The sequence below is a fragment of the Sciurus carolinensis genome, chromosome 2 (genome assembly GCF_902686445.1).
Source record: "Sciurus carolinensis chromosome 2, mSciCar1.2, whole genome shotgun sequence".
NCBI classification, from domain to species: domain Eukaryota; kingdom Metazoa; phylum Chordata; class Mammalia; order Rodentia; family Sciuridae; genus Sciurus; species Sciurus carolinensis.
Window position 1 is genome coordinate 169,172,517 of NC_062214.1, and position 21,563 is coordinate 169,194,079.

Here is a 21,563-nt window from a genome sequence, read left to right on the forward strand (position 1 = left end):
ATCTCACTATCATATTAATATTGTAAATTTTATTGATTTTACAGTTTTGTCCGTATTTAATGTTATACATTTAAAAAACTTATACATGCATAAAACATAGGTGTTTAAATAGTAGTATTTTATTCATTTGTATATACTAAAGTAGAATTAAAAATTTTTAAATGCAATTTAGTTACACACCACTTCATGGACAAAGTCTTTCTTCATAACTTCACTAGATGTGAGTGGTTTACTTCTTTGAATCTCCATCCTAGTAATGCTCTTAAAACTCAAACTGAACTTTGCCTCATGTCATTTCACATTCTACTTTGAGTAACTTGAAGAGATTATCTCAACTCATCATTATAAGCCTTATAACACCTGAAGAGCAGTTTGTACAACACTTGAACGTAAGAAATGTCACATTTTCCCAAAGTCTGGCTACTAGTGTACCCTGCAGAAGCTATACCTGCAGGAAGACTGACTGGCAAAAATCTCGGTATTACAGAGTTGAAAGGCCTGGAGTCTAATAGTAGCTCTACCTGCCAATGATTCAGTGAACAATCGTGGCCCTCATCTGAGCATCCTTCTGCTAACAGAGAAGAAAGACATTGGTGATATTAGGCAAAAGAAGGTACTATAAAGGACAAAAGTCAATTAGGCCTCTCAGCACTCTTAGTTAAGACTAAATGTATCCTAATATAAGAATTATTCTAATTACTATTTTAAAAATAAAACCCTTTTGATGGGTGTGGTGGCACACACCTGTCATTCCAGACTCAAGAGGTTGAGGCAGCAGGATCACAAGTTTAAGGCCAGCCCCAACAACTCAGTGAGGCCCTGAACTTAGTGAGATCCTGTCTCAAAAAATAAAGGGCTGATGACAGAGTGCAGAGGTAAAGTGATTCAATTCCTGGTACTAAAAACAAAAACCCTTTTAAAATAAGAGAACTTTCAGAAATGTAAAGGAAATTTCTTTTTTAAAAAAATTTTTCATCCTTCACCCAAGATAAACCAGCCCCATAAAATAAATCATGATTATGATTTTTCTCCCTTGACAATATCATTTCTACTACAAATCTGAATTTGCTTTCCAATGTTTTTAATCTCTCCTAAACATTTTACAGTTTCCAGTTGCCTAGCTACCAAATTCTATAGATTTTATCATATATATCTATAAAATTGACTTTCTTTATCACCATCCATACTAATACAGAAAATAGCTCTCAACCTCCAGGTGATTCTGAAGTTGAGTGAATTCTACAATTTAAACTGCCTCCAATAGTCTTTCACTCCTAGACTACTTACCCTACTTAATACACTACCCATGCATCATTCATTGATGATTTTCCATTTATTAAAGTAGTGATGTTTCAAATATAAGTCTGCGGACCCAGTATAGAAGGTTGTAAAATCAACCCACTGGGTCAAGAGAGTACTTAATTTTTAAAAAATGCAATCAAAAGAAAAGAAAATACTGGATTTCATCACATACAGAAAAGTAGTTTTCTTAAACTTTAATTTCAAATATATATGCTTATTCTGATTTAATGAATAGGGAGTATATGTAGGTCCTAATTTTTAATGTTTGAAAAATACTTGCCTACAACAGTGGTTCTCAAACTATTGTGCAGATTCACCAGGGGACTTATAATATAATTTTGATTCTGCAGGTCTAGGGAGGGTCCTGAGATTCTGCATTCCCAGTTGATAACCAGACTGCTGGTTCGTGGATTTCACTTTTATTTCCAAGAGCTATTCAGTTTGGTAATCCCAGAATTGTTAACTTGCTACTTCAGCTTCCTTAACTCATGGCACAGTAAGTTTCATTGAGCCCAAGATACAACAAGTTTGCAATGTTCTAGAAAATTTTGCCTAATGAATTATTTGGAGAATCAGTATGGTGGTGTTCTAATTAACTGATGGGGAAACACAAAACCTTTTGCTTTAACTCTGATTGTTGGCAGACTTTAAAGAAGTGCTTTCTATTCCTGCTTTAGGAAATAAGTTCAGCTAAAATTAGTTTTTTTTTTTTTTTGGATGATTAAGAATTTTGAATTGCCTCAGGATAATCTAGAATAGGAGTTCTCACTATAGGATAGATGTAGGGTCATAAAGAAAGAATGGGCCCAATTTAATGAGCATCAATCTTAGACTACTGTGGATATTTTAATTTTTTACTAAGATCCTGAAATGAACCACATTTTTGTCTCTTTTTTAATCAAAGTTGAGAGAATTAAAAAAAAGTTATCTAAATACAATTCATCAGACCCAATCAAAAAGGTCAGTGCGTCATAACAGAATGATTCTTTAACTGAACAACTAAATTAGGTCTTTACCCTGTGCCAGTTAAAAGCCTTGGTGCTAGAGATTCAGAGATAAAAGAGGGACTCTTCCATAGAGATACTTTGTCTAAAGATTTTGCTGTATATTTCAATGTCTCTATAGATAACTAGATAGGGTTTCTGCTAGGTCATTCCCTGACTGCTAATCCAAAAGGAAATGAGTCTTTCATCTTCTTTGTAACTTTCCAGAGCTCCTGGCATATGCCCCAGAGGCCATCAAATATACTCATTGATAAATGATAACTAACCAATTCTTTCATTCACCGAATTAAGACTTGTGCTTGAACAGAATATGAAATGCAGTTGGCTAATGGCCCAATCTATGCCATTTTGTTTTATAAATGGTTTGGTTAAAGAGGACAGCATTCATCTATGCAGTGAAATAAACCAGCTACATCACCCTGAGCATCATAAAATATATAGAGTTTACTGAGGATGGACTGTTCTTGACTATCTACCTCCTTTCATTTAGACAAAGAGAGGAAATAAGAAATGTAAGACAGTTTACCCTTTTATTCTTTTAATCAAAAAGAAAATTTCTGCAGCTTCCATGGTAACTTATTCTAATATGACACCATCCTCTCTACACACACACAATTATTTAACACTGATTAGTATTAAATTTTTTTCTTTTTTAGTTGAAATCATAAGTGATCATTAAAAAATTAAATTTCACTTTCGATGAGAAAATAAGGAACTACGTGATATATTATGCAATTATTCAGTTTTAGAACTTGAAATCAAGACACTATGTGGGTATTACTTGGAAAAAATGGAAAGATTAAATTAACAGTCAATAATAACAAAAAATTTGCAGACCACTAATGATATTTCTATTGGTTACCTAAAATGGATGTGTGCTAAGAAACTTATTTTTAGTTTGGTTATCTAGCAAAAGTTATTAGAAAAAAGTGGGACACATTTTAAAACATGGAAAAATAACCCATGTCTGGAGAATAGGAAAATGCATTAAAAAATGGATATATATACTAATAAATAATTTTAAGTCATTTCACAGAGACAACAAAACCAATAATTAATGAATATTTAAATACATTAAAGGGATGAAATGAGCCATCTAGTGGTTATGGCCTAACAGGTTCACTTAAGGATAGACAGGGAGGGGCTGGGGATGTAGCTCAGTTGGTATTGACTCGCATACACAAGGCCCTGGGTTCAATCCCCAGCACCAAAAAAAAAAAAAAAAAGATAGACAGGGAATATGATGCCATAGATGAGTGAGGTAACAGAGACTATTCCACAATCTTCCTTAAGGAAAGGGATCTACAAAGAAAATTGTGGAGTAAACTCAGAAGGGAAACTGAAGTCAAAGGAATACAAGTTCAGTTAGAAAGGAGAGAATATGCTGCCCTTACCTCCTGTATGTCTCCATCTTTTTCTGTCTTATTTCCTCCATATCTCTTTTCTATTTCTGGCTTTCTGTCCCCTTTCATTTTCCCTTTCTTTTTTTTCACATGTATTTTCCTTACTTGAACAGAAATATAAATCTATGTAACATTCAATATTTTATACATATCTTTGTAATGTTTCTTAGTTTCTTATGTTTTGATAAAGTTAAAATCCTCTTTGCTATAAATTTTAAAGTTAGATAAGCTAAGTTTTTTAATCATCTACTTTTCTTTCATTGATAATAATCTCTCACCATCCATCACCCCCAACCCTATTTTACAACTTGAGAGGTCATCCAATAATTTCTTTTCTGTGTGAGGCAATGGGTCACATAACAAAGGTTCCTCACTTCAGTTTATGTCTAATAAATTATTTTCACTGTGGTTATGCCCTTTTCCCCTTAATTCTGTTTTTTAGACAAAGACTAATTCCAGTATTCATATGATTATCATTTACTGTTAATTTACCATGCAACTTTCTTTTTAGGATTACTAAATCTAGCTCTTCCTTTATCTACTAGAAGGCAATGAAGTACACTAGGTAAGAGCAGAGATTTCAAGTTTGGACAAACCAGCTTTAATTCTCTAACACTTACTATTTGTGTGGCCTTGGGCAAGTTGCTTGACTTCATCAAGCCTCAGTTTCCTTAGCTGCAAAATGGGCATAGTGATCATATCTGCCTCATAGGATTATTATAATATTAAACAAGATTAAAGTTCTAAAAATGTTAGTTGTCATTTGATGCTTGAAAACTTCTATTTTCATTTTGCAATGATCTAAATTTAACCAAAGTTTTTCAGATACTATGGTTCTCTTCTTAATTCCTTTATTGTTCAAGTCTTTCTTTAACCACAGAGCCTATTCCGAGATTTGTATGTCAAATTTGAATTTGTATTTGTATGTCAGATTTGTATGTATGATTTGTATGTCAAAATAATAAACCACATAGATCCTAACTACATGCTGTACCTTTATTTTAACAATCCATTCTTTTTCCTTACTATACCCCCGCCAAGTTGATTCACAGTTTTTAGGATGTCTTTCTCTGGGGAGCAACAGTCATCTGCTTTTAAACTCTTCAATATACTTTTAAGATGAAAGGTGGATTATCACTATCTCCATCTTATAAGATTAATAAATTGCACCTAGGAGAAGCTTAATGGGCTAGGACACAGGAAAAACAATGAGATGGATTGAAATAAAGTCATCCATGATTTTACATTTACATTCTGGATCAGTTCGGACACATTTTTTAAAAAAGATTTTTGAGTTAATATAGATATCTCTAATAGCTGTTTGTTCTTATTTTCTGGGGACTAAGTGGAGTCATAAAGCTTTCTTGAACTACTGATCAGCCTAATCTCTCAATTACTCAGATATCAAGTGAAGAAGAGTTAGACGTTCTCTCTTTTTCTTTGTATCTCTACCTACACATACTACCAAATGGGCTGGATGGCAAACAAGTGTCTAATAAGTTGACAACTCAGAGGACCAGGAGACTTCCCACATATGTACTTTAATCACTAGTCAACTGAACTGCATGAGATATAACTCAAAAGGGAAAATTCCTAACAAAGCTACAATGAACTCTTTAAAGGGATATATCAATCTTATGGAGGTAGTTTCAAAATCAGGTCTCTGGGGCTGGGGATATAGCTCATTTGGTAGAATGCTTGCATTGCAAGCACAAGGCCCTGGCTTTAATCCCTAGTACTGCTAAAAAAAAAAAAAAAAAAAAAATCAGGTCTCTGAGACTAATTCTTTAATCAAGACTTCTCTTAGCCTATATATATTCATTTATTTCAGTCTCTTCCCAACTTAACCTTTGTGCCTCAATTCATAAGAGGAAGAGAAAATTTTCTCCTTTTCAGACCACAGGCTCATGGTCCATGGCCCAAGTGAAGAAAAAAGTAGGGGCTTTTCCATAAGACATAGCCTAGTTCGAATTTCCATTTATTTATGTCTAGCCCTTTGAAGCCCCCTCTAACTTGAAGGAACATAAAACTCACCCCATCCCCCAACACTTTTCCATTCTTTATAACAATCAACTGTATCATTTATATACTAGTAACTAGCTGGTTATCTTTAGCTAGCCCTGGAGTGTAATTTAAAAAAATTAAATCTACAAAATCACTAAACTTCCTCCCCTCTCACAACTGATAGTAACATAGTGATACTGTGGCCAATGATGGGGAACAGAAATGAAAAATGGGGCCAAAGGTATGCTATGCATTTTAATAGTTTTAAAATTCTTATTGTGCATGTATTCTGAATTATTATAGGCTAAGTCTAATTTATTTTGAGATTGTGGGTTATCAGTATGAAATGGGAGCATAGTTGATAAGATAACCAAGTCAAACTGCATTCCAATTTTTTATCTTTATAACACGTAAGAAAGGGCTCTGAGTCTATCATGGGTAAGAAAATACAGAGAATTCCTGCTTTCCTTCTTTGAAACTAAATCCATTTATAGGGGTTAACAGTCTCCCCCCCCCCCCCCGCAATACAAATTCATGTTTTAATTAACAAAAGAGAGGTAATAAAATATTGGAAAAAAAGATGAAAATTGTGGGTTTTAAATCTCTTTTCCCCACATCAGTCCTTCCCTCTCCCTGACTTGTTTTTTCTGGAACTTAGGCAAGTAACTTCATATTCTGGGTTTAATTTGCCATGTCTGTCAAGTAAGGATCATATTATCCTCCAAGTCCAATAGAAAGCTGGAAGACTGAGCAAGGTTCCTCCCATTCAACTATATAATCTGGGCATTTCCACATCCAAAAAGGCAGGCAGAAATCTTCCCAAGAAAGGGGTTAGGACAGAACCTAAGAACTACGGAGCAAAGTACAGCAAAGGAGGCAGAAGCCAGTTCTCACCGAGAGGATCTTATCACCCTCCTGGAGCCGCCCATCCAGGGCCGCAGCCCCATTCTCTTTGATGCGGCTGACGTAGATGCCACTGTCATTGGAGACATGCTGCTGATCTGTCCCACCGACGATGTTGAAGCCCAGCCCTGAGAAAATCATGGAGGAATCAAGGAGATGGGGATGAAGAAGAAAGAAAAGGAATTAGAGAAGTAAAGACAGAGAAGAGGCCTAGGGGAGAAGAGGCTAGTAAGTCAGTAAGTAGCTGGAACAGTCATAAGCAAGGTCAGTTAAGTTCAAGAGTTAAAGTCAAGGGGCTGGGGAGATAGCTCAGTCAGTAGAGTGCTTGCCTTGTAAGCACAAGGCCCTGGGTTCCATCCCCAGCACCCAGAAAAAAAAAAAAAAAGAGTTAAGGTCAAGAGTACCAAGTTGCCCACTCAGGTCAGGTAGGACTGAAAATACAAACAGAGATCAAGATGACCTATTGAATATATACAGAAAGAGCTACATACAACTTAAAGAATAAAGTCATCCCTGTAAAATGTTAAGTAGTTCTGTTCACATTTGATTTTGATCCTATTGATGGCATTCAGAAGGCCCAATTCCTGGCATTTCTGGTATTAATGTAACCAGGTTGGCTGCATTCATAAGAATCTAAGCTTTTAACCAATTACCAAATGAACTGTTCTTAATTTAGAAAGAGATTTCCAACCATACCTTCCCCTTCATACTTCTTTGATTCTGGAGAATTTGTATGTGGCAGGGTTTTGGGAGAAGTGGTCTTGGGAGTTTCATTTATTTTTTTCCATTTTGTGTTATGGGAAGGGGACAGTGGTACAGGTGCTGGCAGGAAACCTCAGAACCAGAAAGGTAACTGCTGCTTCATGGTAGATATAGAACCAAACTCACCCTTTTTCTTTTTTTCAAACTTCAAGTACAAATAACCATATACTTGCACATAGTCATAACCAAATTTTATTCACTTGAAACAAAACGGATTCCCTACTGACTAGCAACTGCCCATATGTCCACTAGAAAACACTATTCTATTCTTTGTTTCTATGAATTTAACTATTTTGGATGGGTATAAGATTTTAGTTACGCAAAATGCATAAGTTCAAGAGATCTATTATGGAACACTGTGCTTACAGATTAACACAAGTTTAACTTTCAAAGCTGCTCCCACAAAAAAAATGCATTGTAAGGATGTGCTAGGGATGTGTTCAAATTCCAGCACTGCCCATACCTCACCCTCTCCAAATCCCACTTAACAACACTTTACACTATAAAATCTATCAACGTTAGATTTAAATGTTCTTATTATAATAAAATATAGAAAGCAAGCAAGCTAACAAGCTAGCAGATTATCAAAGTGCCATTTCCATGAACCAACCATTAAGTTGTAGAAAGAATTTCACCCTACAGAAACCACTGTCATAAAGGGATTTTACCTATGCATTTAAGGGTACACAATTCACAACAGCCAAACTATGGAATCAGCCTAGGTATCCATCAACAGATGAATGGATAAAGAAAATATGGTAAATAACACAACAGAGTTTTATTCAGTCATAAAGAAAAATGAATTATGTCATTTGCAGGAAAATGAATGAAACTAGAGACCATCATGTTAAGTGAAATAAGTCAAATTCAAAAAGTTAAGGATTGTGTTTTCTCTCATATGTGGAAACTAGAAGGGGAAAAGGATATCAAAGGTGGGGGTGGATCTCCTAAAAATCAAAACATCGGTAGAGGAAAGTCACCAAGAGGTGGAAGGCAAAGAGGGAAGGGGGAAATGCAGCAGAGTGATACTGACCAAATTATGTTATACTGTGTGCATGTACAGATATGTAACAACAAATCCATTAATAGGTACAACTATAATGCACCAATAAAAAATGTGGAGATGCCAGGCACCACCACGCATGCCTGCAATCCAAGTGTCTTGGAAGGCTGAGGCAGGAGGATCTTGAGTTCAAAGCAAGTCTCAGCAACTTAGTGAGGCCCTATCTTTAAATTAAAAAAAAAAAAAAAAAAAAAAAAAAAAAAGGAGGGAAAAATAAATAAAATAAGAAAAAGAAACCTTGAACTCCTTTAAGTCCTTCTTTATGTCAGCTACTGGCTGGTATAATTCAGGGCCACAGTACAAAGAGAAGGGAGATCATTTGTAAACAAAAAACAAAATGCATTGGTCCAACTGAAACAAATAGCCACAGTCACCACTATACTACTGGCCTCAACAGAAAAAAGATACTTAAAGAGACATATGTGGGTTTTCTAAAAAGTTTTTCACCTTGGTGGGATGAAATATAGACACTTAATTTGTATTAGAGAAGATGGGGGTTTGGGGGAGGTTCTGGTAACTTGAGACAAAGTGAAAATGTAGGCAGATCCAGACTATGGAAGACTCTGAAAGGACTTCGAAACTGTGGCAAAAAAGAAATCCAACATCCTCAGTATGGTTGGAATCTCACCAAAATGTTGTTGTCTCTGGGGATCCTGGGAACAGAAAGCAAGTATTAAGCAGCCAAGGGCATTACAATAATTAGCAAGAGAGGGAAGGAACTTTGCTACAGGTTATTTAAAGCTATAGAACAACATCCAAAAGAAGATGAGTGGAAGAAATCTTACTGAGCTTTATTATAAACAAGTTCAGTTTATTACCCACCCATTAACATCACATTACATATGTACACTTAAAACTCACTGTTAACTTCTGTCGTAAATGAACCAAACCACTTAAAATGAGAACTTATGGACTGATGTAAAGCCTTTCTTCATCCACTTTTACAGAACTGCGTTCATCTATAACTCAAACCCTGCTGCAATAAATCAAAGTCCCCACAACACTGAGTAGCAGTGTTTCAATTCAAACCTGGGGTTGAAGGTATACTTCAGTAGGAGAGCATTTGCCTAGCATACAAATGCACAGGAGTCCCTGGATTCAATTCCCAGTACTAAAATAAAAATAAGATTCAAATTTGGGCCCTACATATCCCTAGATAATCCCAGTATATTTGTTCAATAAAAACTATGAATTATTTACCACATGTCAGGCACTGTGTTAGGTTCAGAGACAGGCAAAGCTAAACTGGATGGTTCCTATTTTAATCACAAACAGAAGTTTATCCTTTTCCCTGTTCCTTTTAAATACTGTAGAAGCAAATCAAAGTCAGAAGAAATGATTCCAAGTTCAACTCCAAAACTTACCAGACATGTGAGTCAGTTTATCTTTGATCCTCAGCTTCCTTTTCTGTAAAACAAGGATTAAAAATTCTGCCCTCTACCTCAAAGAGTAATTGACCCAACAACATAAAATCTGAAAAAACTATTCTTTATAAAATACACGGTAGTTGCTATATTGGGGTAAGGCTCTAGGAGTAGTTGTCAATAAACTATTGATGGCTACTTACCAAAACTAGATAGTTTGACGGAAAAGGAGGAATAAATACACAGTACAAATGTAAGAACTCCTGAAAAGTGGGAAGAGAGATTTAAAAGTCCACCCACCTATAAACAGGAAAAGACTGGATTAGAGATAAAATTTATTAAGTATGTCTATAACCTGTAACTAGAAATCCCCTTCAGGAGTAGTTTCTGGCAAGGGTGATATTTTAAATCTGCAACAATCATCCAGTACATGTTATCAACAAACTGAAACAGATGCCAGTCTGAAACTGGAAGGGGAAAGCCTATGCAGTACATATTTTCTAACTATCAACTATACTCCAGAAAAATCTTTCATGAGTAGGGTGTTCACATATCCTGATTTGTCTGGGAGTCTTGGTATACACCTTCTTCCCTAGTGTTAAAAAGAGTTTCTTTTCAATTTCAAAATCATCCCAGTTTGGACACAAGTGATCATCCCATCTACAAACAGTAATGTAAGACTATGTTTACTGCAGGACATTTTGTGGTAGTGTGGAATTGATGGTAATCTAAGAGCTCATCTTTTGGAAAACAGTTAAAATACAGTTAAAAGTTAGAGGAACTTAATCATATTAAAATAACATGGATAGAGTTTTAAAATGTCATGTTGATATTCACAGCATAATACCTTCCCATAAGAAAACACAAAACAGTATTACCTGTTTACAAAAGTGCATGTAAAGACATATTAAAGTAGATACTCACAGGGAAGAATATACAGGTGGAGTTTAGGTATGAAGGGTAAAAAGAAGAAGAGAGAGGGACATAGGAATGACAACAGTGTGCTATAGAGCTGAAGGATATAATTAATTCTGCTCTCAAGTATAAGGCCCAAAAAGGATGAAGGTCAATGGGAGAAAGAATACAGATTGGGATTCAACAAAATTTTCTAAAAAGTGAGTGGTTAGTGAACTCTAGTTATAATATGCTAATAAATTTTAAAATATAAAAAAATTAAAATGGATTGCTCAGTCTCTAATTTTGATGAGCAGTCTAAACACATACCCAAAAAAGTAAAGGTGGCAGGTAGTATAACAATGATGCCACTAGAGGACTGAAAGGGAAAGAGTGTTTAGTAGAAGATCCTTGGAAAGTTAAAGAAGAAACACATTCTTCTAGACTTCTCCTGACTACAGGTCTGGACCCTGAGTCCATTTATAAGTAAGAGCAATAGCAGCAGCAACAATTAATATTTATTGAGCATTTAATATCTACGAAGTAATATAGTATGAACTTTACTTACATACAGATGATTTTTAAAAATGAATCATGGAGGGCTGGGGTTGTGGTTCGGTGGTAGAGTACTTGCCTTGCATGTATGAAGCACTGGGTTCAATTCTCAGCACCACTTATAAATAAATGAATAAAATAAAGGTACATCAACAACTAAAAAAAAAAAATGAGTCAAGGAGGTCAGGTGCAGTGGCACATGCCTATAATCCCAGTGGTTCAGGAGGCTGAGGTAGGAGGATCGCAAGTTCAAAGCCAGCCTTAGCAACTTAGTGAGGCACTAAGCAACTCAGCGAGACTCTGTCTCTAATAAAATACAAAAAAAAGGGGGGGGGCTGTGGATGTGTCTCAGTGATTAAGTGCCCCTGGGTTCAATTCCCGGTACCAAAAAAACAAAACAAAACAAAAACAAAAACAAAAACAAAAAGAGTCATAGAGAGTCATGGAGGTCACAAAGCTCCAAGTGAGGCTGTTTGATTCCAAGGTATAAGCTTTTAACCATTTTGCCACACTGCATCTTTGTAGAAAGTTTTAAGGGGGAAAAAAAAGTCTTCTAAGTACTGCTTACTATCCTGGGAGCCAGCTGGTCTTTGGGCTGGCTCTGAAAAAAACAACGTAAGATAATGGTTGTAGAACAGTCCCCATAAGTAATATATTCCAGAGGAAGGATTCATCACGCTGGAGTTCTGTCACAGAGGTTGGTCCCTACTGCTTACCTTCAAGTCAGAGAAGGAAAAACACTGCATTTCATTCAGATTCTTGTCTATGAAGTTTCAAAGTTATAAAGTAAAATAACAGCTTAACTTATTATTCTGGATATAATCCAGAAATAATTCGTATGAAACAAAAATTCATTAACACCAAGGATTATAATCACTAATTGAGAAATGAACACTAGATTGACACTCTATTTGTCCCTCTGTCTGCACAGACTTTCTACCACAAAATCCCATTAATTTTCATCAGACATCAAATAAACTCTATTGGATACAAAATCCCCCATCTTTATTATGGTAAAACAGGCTTAATGTAAAATTTATAGTCTTAATGACTTTTAAGTGTATAATTCAGTGGCATTAGGTACATTCACAATGTTGTACAATCATTACCACTATTCATATCCAGAATTTTCACTACACACACATAGTCACAAAACCAATAAACAAAAACATCCACCTCTATATCTACCAGATAATAACTCTTCATTCTCCCCTTCTCCCAGATCTTGGTAACCTCTATTATGCTTTCTGTCTATATGGATTTGTTTATATACCTCATAAATGGAATGATATACTTTTTCTTTTGTGCCTAATTTCACTTAGTAAAATGTCTTTAAGGTTCATTCACATTGTAGCATGTATCAGAATCTCTTTCCCTCTTATGGCTGCATATTATTCTATTTCTTATATATACCATATCTTATTTATTTATTTATTTGTCAAGGAACATGAGAACTATTGCCATATTTTGGCTCCTATCAATAATACTTCTATGAACACTGGCATGCAATCATCTGTTTGTTTCTACTCTCAATTCTTTTGGGTATATACATAGAAGTGAAAGCGTTAGAACACCGGGTAATTCTGTTTTACGATTTGAGGAACCGCCAAACTGTTTTTCACAGTGGTTGCACCATTTTACATTCCTACTAGCATGCATACGGTTCTAGTTTCTCCACATCTTTCCTAACACTTGTTACTTATTATTATAATAGTCATCCCAGTGGGTGTGAAGTAGCATCCCACTATGGTTTTGATCTGTATTTCCCAAATGCCTGTGATGCTGAATATGTTCTTCATGTGCTTATTGGTCACTTGTACATCTTCTATGGAGAAATGTTTATTCAAGTCCTTAGCTCATTTTTAATTTGTTTTGTTATTGTTGAGTTTGAGTTCTTTACATATTCTGCTTGTTAAATCATTACCAGAAATAATTGGCAAATATCTTCTTCAATTCTGTCCACTCCTGATAATGGCCTTTGAAGAACAACATTTTTAGGTTTGATGAAGCATTATATGCTTATTCTTCTTTTGTTGTCTTTGCAATTGGTGCTACATCCAAAAATCATTACCAAATCCAATGGCATGAAGATTTTTCCTATCTCTTCTTGTAAGAGTTTTATACTGTTAACTCTTATGCTTAGGTATTCAATAAATTTTTAGTTAATTTTTATATATTGTATAAGGTGAGGATACAAATTCATTCTTATGCTTGTGGCTGTCTAATTAATCTAGTATCATATATTGAGAAATGGTATTCTGCCATTATTTGATGGAATGTTCTATATATATCTGTTAGGTCTAATTTGTTTATAGTGTTGTTTAAGTCCTCTATTTCTTTATTGATCTTCTGTTGATTGTCCTATTACTGAAAACCAGAGTACTAAAATTTGACTATTACTGTAAAAAGCATCTGTTTTCCCTTCAGTTCTTCAACATTTGCTTCATATATTTTGGAACTCTGTTGTTTGGTACATACATTTTTACGGTTGCTATTCTTTCTGATGAATTGATTTTTAAAATATTATTATATAAAAATAAGGATGAAAGGAACATACCTAAACACTGTAAAAGCTATACATGACAAATCCAAGATCGACATCATTCTAAACAGAATGAAAAATTGAAAGCATTCCCTCTAAAAACAGGAATATGACAGAGTGGCCACTTTTACCACTTCTATTCTATGTAGTCTTTGAAACTCTAGCCAGAGCAATTAGGCAAAAGAAAGAAATTAAAGGAACACAAATAGGAAAAGAAGAGCTCAAACTATCTATTTATGGACAACATGATCCTATATTTAGAAGACCCAAAAAACTCCACCAGGAAACTTCTAGAACTTATAAATGAATTCAGCAAAGTAGTAGGACACAAAATTAACACCCAGAAATCAATTGCATTCCTATAATACAATAGCAAATCAGCTGAAAGAGAAATTAGGAAAACTATCCCATTCACAAGTCTCATGGGACTCAATCTAACAAGAGGTGAAGAACTTCTACAGTGAAAACTGTAGAACACTAAAGAAAGAAACTAAGAAAAAAAAAAAAAGAAAGAAAAAGACAAGACACTAAAGATGACCTTAGAAGATGAAAGACCTCCCACATTCGTGGATAGCAGAATTAATATTATCAAAATGGCCATACTACCAAAAGTGCCATACAGATTCAATGCAATTCTCATCAAAATTCCAATGACATTCCTCATAGAAATAGAAAAAGCAGTCATGAAATTCATCTGGAAAATTAAGAGGCCCAGAATAGCCAAAGCAATCCTTAGTGAGAGAAAGTAAAGCAGGAGACATCAGAATACCAGACCTTAAATTATACTACAGAAGTATAGTAACAAAACAGCATGACATTAGTATCAAAACAGACAAGACCAATAGAACAGAACAGAAGACACAGAGACAAAGTCATAAAAACTAATTACCTCACACTTGATAAAGACACCAAAAACACATATTGGAGAAGAGCTAGCCTCTTCAACAAACAGTGCAAGGAAAATTGTAAATCCTTATGTAGATGAAATTTAACCTTTATCACTTACCTGCACAAAATTCAACTCAATGTAGATCAAAGACCTAGGAATTAGACCAGAAACCCTGTACCTACTAGAAGAAAATGTGGGTCCAATGGTCCAACATATTGGCTTAGGAACTGACTTCCTTAACAAGACTCCTAAAGCACAAGAAATAAAAGATAATCAATAAATGGGATGGCATCAAATTAGAAAACTCCACAGCAAAGAAAGCGAGCAAGAGTGTGAAGAAAGAGCCAACAGAGTGGGAGAAAATCTTTGCCACCTGTACCTCAGATAGGGTGTTAATTTCCAAGATACACAAAGAACTCAAAAAGCTTAACATCAAAGCAACCAAATAACCCAATCAAAAAATGGGCAAAGAAACTAAACAGATACTTCCAAAAAAGAAATACATGAAAAAATGTTCAACATCTCTAGCAATTAGAGAAATGCAAATTAAAATTACAGTGAGATTTCATCTCACTCCAGTCAGAATGGCAATTATCAGGAATACAAGTAACAATAAAAGTTAGTGAGGATGTGGGGAAGAGTACACTCATACGTCATTGGTAAAACTGCAAACTGGTGCAACCACTCTGGAAAGCAGTATGGAGATTCCTCAAAGAGCTAGGAATGGAACCACCATATGACCCATTTATTTCCCTCCTTGGTTTATATCCAAAAGATTTAAAATCGGCATACTACGCAGCCATATCAATGTTTATAGCAGCACAATTCAAGATAGCTAAGCTATGGAACCAACCTAGATGCCCTTCAACAGATGAATGGATGAATAAATTGTGGTATATAAACACAATGGAGTATTACTCAGCCATAAAGAATGACTTTATGACATTTGCAAGTAAATAAATGGATCTGGAGACTATCATGCTAAGTGAAATAAGCCAGTCCCAAAAAAAATGAAGGTCAAATGTTAACCCACAATTAACCCACAATAAGGGTGGCAGGGGAAGAATAGAAGTTCAGTAGAAAAGATAAAGAGGAAGGAAGAGAACGGAAGGGGTGTAAGAAAAGGAAAGTCAGTGAAATTAATACAAAATAATTTTCCTATTACTTACATGAATACACCATAGTGAATCCATCATGTACATCCTAATTAGAATAAGATATATTCCACGCTTGTATAATTATATTAAAATGAATTCTACTGTCACGTCAATTAAAAAGAATCAATAAAAATTTTTTTATGTAATGTCCGAGTCTCTTGTAATTTTTTTCACATTAAATCTATTTTGTGTGAAATTAGTATAGTCACCCTAGCAATCTGTTGAATGGAAAACCTTTTTCATCCTTTCATTATAAATCTCCTTGTCTCTACTTCTAAAGTGAATCTGTTACAAACAGAATATTATCAGATCTTTTTTATTCCATTGGCCTATCAACTGAAGAACTTAATGCTTATTCATAACAATAGTCAAGGACTCACTACTGTCAATTTGCAATTCTGTATGTCTGGCAGTGGTTTTTGTTTTGCCCCTTATTTCAGCCATATAGTTTTGTTTTGTTTTGTTCTGTTTTGCCTTTAGTTGATTTTTTTTTGCAGTGACACTTTTTTATTTTCATTTTCTTTTGACTAACAAATATCCTATTGTACTGCAAAATCCTTAAAAACAGGGATCATTTCTTGTTCTTTATTATCCAAAATTCCTAAGCATATGTAGGCTTGCAGTAAACACTAAATGAATTCTAAACAGTTTCACTTTAATGTCGGGTCTTCTGAAACCAACAATTCCAATTCTACCATCTTAGTTTAGATGTCTTTCCCTCAATAAATAATTTTGCATTTATTTGAATATAATCACTGGCCACTTTCCACTTAGTCACATGGTTCCACAAAGTGGGATGCATCTATCAGCTTACCTTTCTATTTCCCCAAAACAATGCATAGATGTTGAAGTTTTTCTTTTAATTTTTTTTAACCTTTATTTTATTTATTCATTTATACATGGTGCTGAGAATTGAACACAGTGCCTCACACATGCCAGGCAAGTGCTGTACCACTGAGCCACAACTTCAGTTCAAGATGTTGATGTTTTTCTTAAGGATTGTTTTGAAGATCTTTAGACTAATCTTTTTGGGTTTTTGTGTGTTTTTTTGATACCAGGGATTGAACCCAGAGACCCTTAACTATTGAGTCACATCTCCAGCACTTTTTATGTTTTATTTTGAAACATGGTCTTGCTAAGTTGCTTAGGGCCTGGCTATGTTGCTGAGGCTGGCCTTGAACTTCGGATCCTCCTGCCTCAGTTGCTGGGATTACAGGCATGCACCACCCACCACACCCAGACCTTTAGACTAATCCTCAAAGTTCTTATCTTTCTGTGGAGTTTTTCACATATTTCTTCCCCTTGTTTATGGTATCTTAGCTAGTTTCCTAGCCTTCATAATAACACATTATGTCCAACCTCACTCTTTTTTTCCCAAATTGTTATTTATTGGAGAATTCTATGACTTTGCAAAATCTAAAACAAGCCATGTTGCTAGTTCTTTCTAACTTAAACACATTTCATTATGCTAGTATATCAGTTTGGGTATCATGCACTAGACAAAGCATTGGCAAAAAAAAAAGACATTTTTTTAAAAAACCAGAAAACCTCATAGTAGAAAGAGGAGACATAAATGAGAAAACAAAAATAAGACAAAATAAAATTATCTCTGGTGTTTTAGAATTTGAATTTTTAAGTCATGTAGACCTGGATCCAATTCCTAAGTCTGCCCCCAAAGAGCTGTGTAATGTAAAAGTCAAGATTTCCTCATTTATGTAACAGGAATAATGGCCACTCCATCTTTTCCTTGATAGGAGGAGACTGCAGAGAGCTTGGCAATATATGAGAGATACTCTATAAATTGTACAGAATGTTGATAATAAGGGAGCATCCAACCTGGGAGAAGGTTTCCTAGAGGAACTGATTCTCACATTGAGTCTTAACCAATAAATAGGAAGAGGAAAGTATCCAGATGGAACCTGAGAGAAAGATTAAGTTTCTACAGTAATATCAAAAACTTTCTACAATCCAATCTCTGTGTACCTTAGCAAACTCTTCTCCTTTTAATCTTCTTAAATGAAACTTTCCCTTCATCCACACTGGTTTACCCTCTGACCTAGGAATATGATTTGCTTTGCTTACTTCTATTACTGCGAAGACCATATCTACCTCTGTCCCTAACACTAGCCTAAAATCTGGTTATTCTATAAAACCAACATTGTTTAACCTTTTTAAACAATGCTGGTCCTTAGCTCTATGCTGAACTTTCCCCAATATGGGTTCAGATTACCATGTTCTTCTACACTTCTCACTTCCATTTGCATTTAAGCACTGAGATTTAACTTCAGGCACATGAACATCATGTCTCTCTATAGGACTGTAAATTCCCTGAAGGGCTAGAATTCGTATATCCAGAAACAATAGGGCAAAGATAAAGCCCTTAAGTCTCATATATAATTGACAGATGAAGGAAGAAATAAGTCAGAAAACTCTTAGCAATATACTCAGGGTTAAACCCAAAGCCCATGACTGGTCTGTAAAGGTTTAAATGCTTGGATTTAACGAGGTTTCTTGTTTTTAGGTTCTTACCTTAATATGCCCTCAGCTTTATCAACAGCAAACTATAAAAATTTTCCACCATGGATTGTGCTAGTCATTTAAGATGCCTTAAATCCTTCTGGGAATAAAGCATGATATAACAAAATAAAGGCCAAGGGAAAGGTTAACAGTCAACCTGTCAGATCTGGCTTCCACAGTAGGTACAGAACAACCAACAGACCTGGAGTTAAATCCTTTGAAACTTACTGATCTTAGATCTTGAGCAAGTCCTTAACCTCTCTAAGACAATTTCTCCAACTAATAGTGTAGATTAAACACTTACCACTCAGGGTTGCTGTTAAATGAGGTGTGTGTATACACATATGTATAATAAAAATATAAAATATACCATAAAATATATTTAGTAACAAGTACACTATCAGAAAGAGAATACTTCCTTAATTATTCATTATTAAAATATTGTACCAACCACCCCTTCTTCTGCAAGGTCTTATTTCAATAAAGTAAAAATATGAAGATTTTTTTTCTTTCTTCCCTTTCTAAAGATGGCATTTTAAGAGCATCTTGAAGGAACCCATTGAGCCTTCAGGCAGGAACACAGGAATCTGAATATTACCCAGTGTGCAGTAGGGTTGCCTTTATGACCAATTTACCTTCCAGAGAAGAAGAGATTAGAGTCTCTTGTATTTCTTAGAGTAACTGAGCACTCTCAATTTTAAGCACTCTCAATTTGATAAAGGAAAAAGAGCTTTTACACTATAATCAAGGTAGACTCTACAAAAAGAAAAAAGACAATGTTTCATAAAGCTTAGGTGAACTTTTTGACCCTTGAAGACATCTGAGATTGTGACCACTGCCTTTAACATTTTTTTGAAAATATTTTTTAGTTGTTAATGGACTTTATTTTTTTATATGTGTTGCTGAGAATCAAACCCAGTTCCTCACATATGCTAGGCAAGCACTCTTCCACTGAGCTACAACCCCAGCCCTGCCTTTAACATTTCTTCATATCACTGTTAGTCCAAAATGGCAGGAAATGTTTAAAATGATATGTTGAGTGGGCCAAAGAATAAAGAACTCTTAGAAGTGGAAGATACCTCTGAAGTCACCCAAAACAAGTTATGCAGTTGAGGAAGTAGGCAAAGAGGAGACGTAAAGCTACATGCCAACCCTCTTTTTGCCTCCTCTGACACTCATTTCATTATTATAATTTTCCCATAATTGCTTTCTTTGCAGTAAGAAGGATCAGAAAGACTAGGTTCCGTTGGCTTACAAAATGGGCCTAAACTGAAAATTACCAAGACTTGTCAAAACACTGGCAAAAAAGGGCCCTGAGTGGACCATGATGTCCCCAAGTAGGAAGCTGTACAAAACACAGTGACAATGCTGACTATAAATGAATGCATACTTAGAATTAGGAGGTTTTTCATATTTTTCATGTAGCAAGAAAGATCCTAATGGGATTACCAAAATTATGTAGAGGTTTTTAGTGGTAATTACTGACTTCTTCCCTATGTATCCTCATGTTGGCACTGAAGAAAAGCTGGATTAGAATGTAAGACTGGAGTACATATACCAGGAAATCAACTCTGGGAAATGATAAACAGAAACTTGAAACCTTTCCTTGTTAACTGAACCAACCAAACTTCAAACGACAGTTTTTATCCAAATTCAATCCTAAAATTAGTAGCTCCACTCTTCGAGGAAGTTCGTTGACTTACACAATTAAGATGAAAATACTGAGGCTGGGGTTGTGGCTCAATGGTAGAATGCTCGGTGTGAGGCACTGGGTTCTATCCTCAGCACCACATAAAAAATAATAAGAATAATAATAAATAAACAAAATAAAGTTTAAAAAAGTGTTTTTAAAAAAGAAAATGCTTAGGAAAATTCAAGAAGCCATTCAGTGAATAAATTCTTTCATTTTGGATAAATACATCAACATACAGAAATTAAACTACTTGGGGTAAAATATATTAGTTAGATATAATTATTTCTTTTTATTAGTCCCTAAGAGAGAAGGAGAAATTTCTATAAAACAGGAAAAATGAACCCAAGAAACAGGCACACTGAATGAGCCCTGAACAAAAGCTGACTAGCTCATAATGGAGCATTAACAGTAATCACAAAGAGAAGCAAAAAGGTATGATCGGATACCTAAGATCAACGGCTGTTGCCTTTTTATTTTTTAAACAACAGGAAGGAGGATACAAAGAGTGGATAAATCTGAAAGTCAAGTTTTATAAAGAATGATTTATTAGTAGTGAGTAAACTATTGCAAAACTCCACATAGGGAAAGGTGATAGACCATTCTAGGTAGTGACAATGAAAAGAGAAAGGAATGAAAGTATTTCAGAAACATTTTAGAGAACTCATAATACTTTATTAAAGACATGTGAAATACAGTATTTAGCAGGACTTAACTGTGTCACCTAGCCATTCATCCAATAACAGTAACAAAACTCTGCTTACCACATGTCAGACAATGTTCTAAATATTTTACAGAAGATAACTCATTTCATCTAACAACACTGTAAGTACATTCTATAACCAATCCCATTTTACAGAGGAGAAATTAAGGCTTACATCTGTTACAAAGCTAATAAGAGACTAGATAACAAGATTTGGCCCTAGGTAGTGTAATAATAATCTAAAGCTCTTAATAGAAAAACTAAACAGACTTTAAGAAAAGGCAACCAACTTCAAGGAAGGCAGTTGTAGTCATGTCAAAAGCACAGTTTAATGAAGTGTCATGGAAAAGAGTACTGCAGAGGTAAATAAGCATTTGGTTATATCTGAACCACATGAGGTGTTTAGTTTAAAAAAACAAAAACCAAAATCCAAACTGAATCCAATAGCCTGAAGATGGGGACTTAAATGGCGTTTTAGTTTTTTTGTTTTTGTTTTTAATGAAAAAGCAAAAATAAAAAACCCTGAATAATTCTGGAGCAGTACCAAGTTTGGATACTTAGTAAAAAAGGATCTCTGAGGTCTCTTCCTGCTTTAACATTCTAGCTGACAGTGTACATGTATTTCTCGGAAATCGAAGGAGAAAGGAAGGAATTTTAACACGAGGGGGGAAAAGCTGCGTATTCAGAGTTCACATCGTTTTTTCCTAACCGGTCCCTCAGAAACAGGGACAGAGCAGGCAAGAGAAGGAAGGGTATGGTGTCCACGATATGCTGGACTTTTTCTCGTCTTGACTAGCACCGTTAGCTGAAA

The 21,563-nt window shown here is 35.0% G+C and overlaps 1 protein-coding gene across 2 annotated transcripts in view; it reads right to left on the reverse strand.

The window, feature by feature from the left end:
- Synj2bp (synaptojanin 2 binding protein) overlaps positions 1–21,563 on the reverse strand; it is a 34,192-nt gene that overhangs the window by 11,737 nt on the left and 892 nt on the right. The window contains exons 3-4 of one of the 2 annotated variants that reach the window (XM_047540995.1): positions 9,806–9,848; positions 6,608–6,744 (exon numbers count right to left, since the gene is read on the reverse strand). In XM_047540995.1, coding sequence (XP_047396951.1) covers positions 6,608–6,744; positions 9,806–9,812 — 144 coding nt within the window. In that variant the 5' untranslated portion in view covers positions 9,813–9,848. The remainder of the gene's footprint in view (positions 1–6,607; positions 6,745–9,805; positions 9,849–21,563) is intronic. The other variant, XM_047540994.1, reaches the window with a different exon arrangement.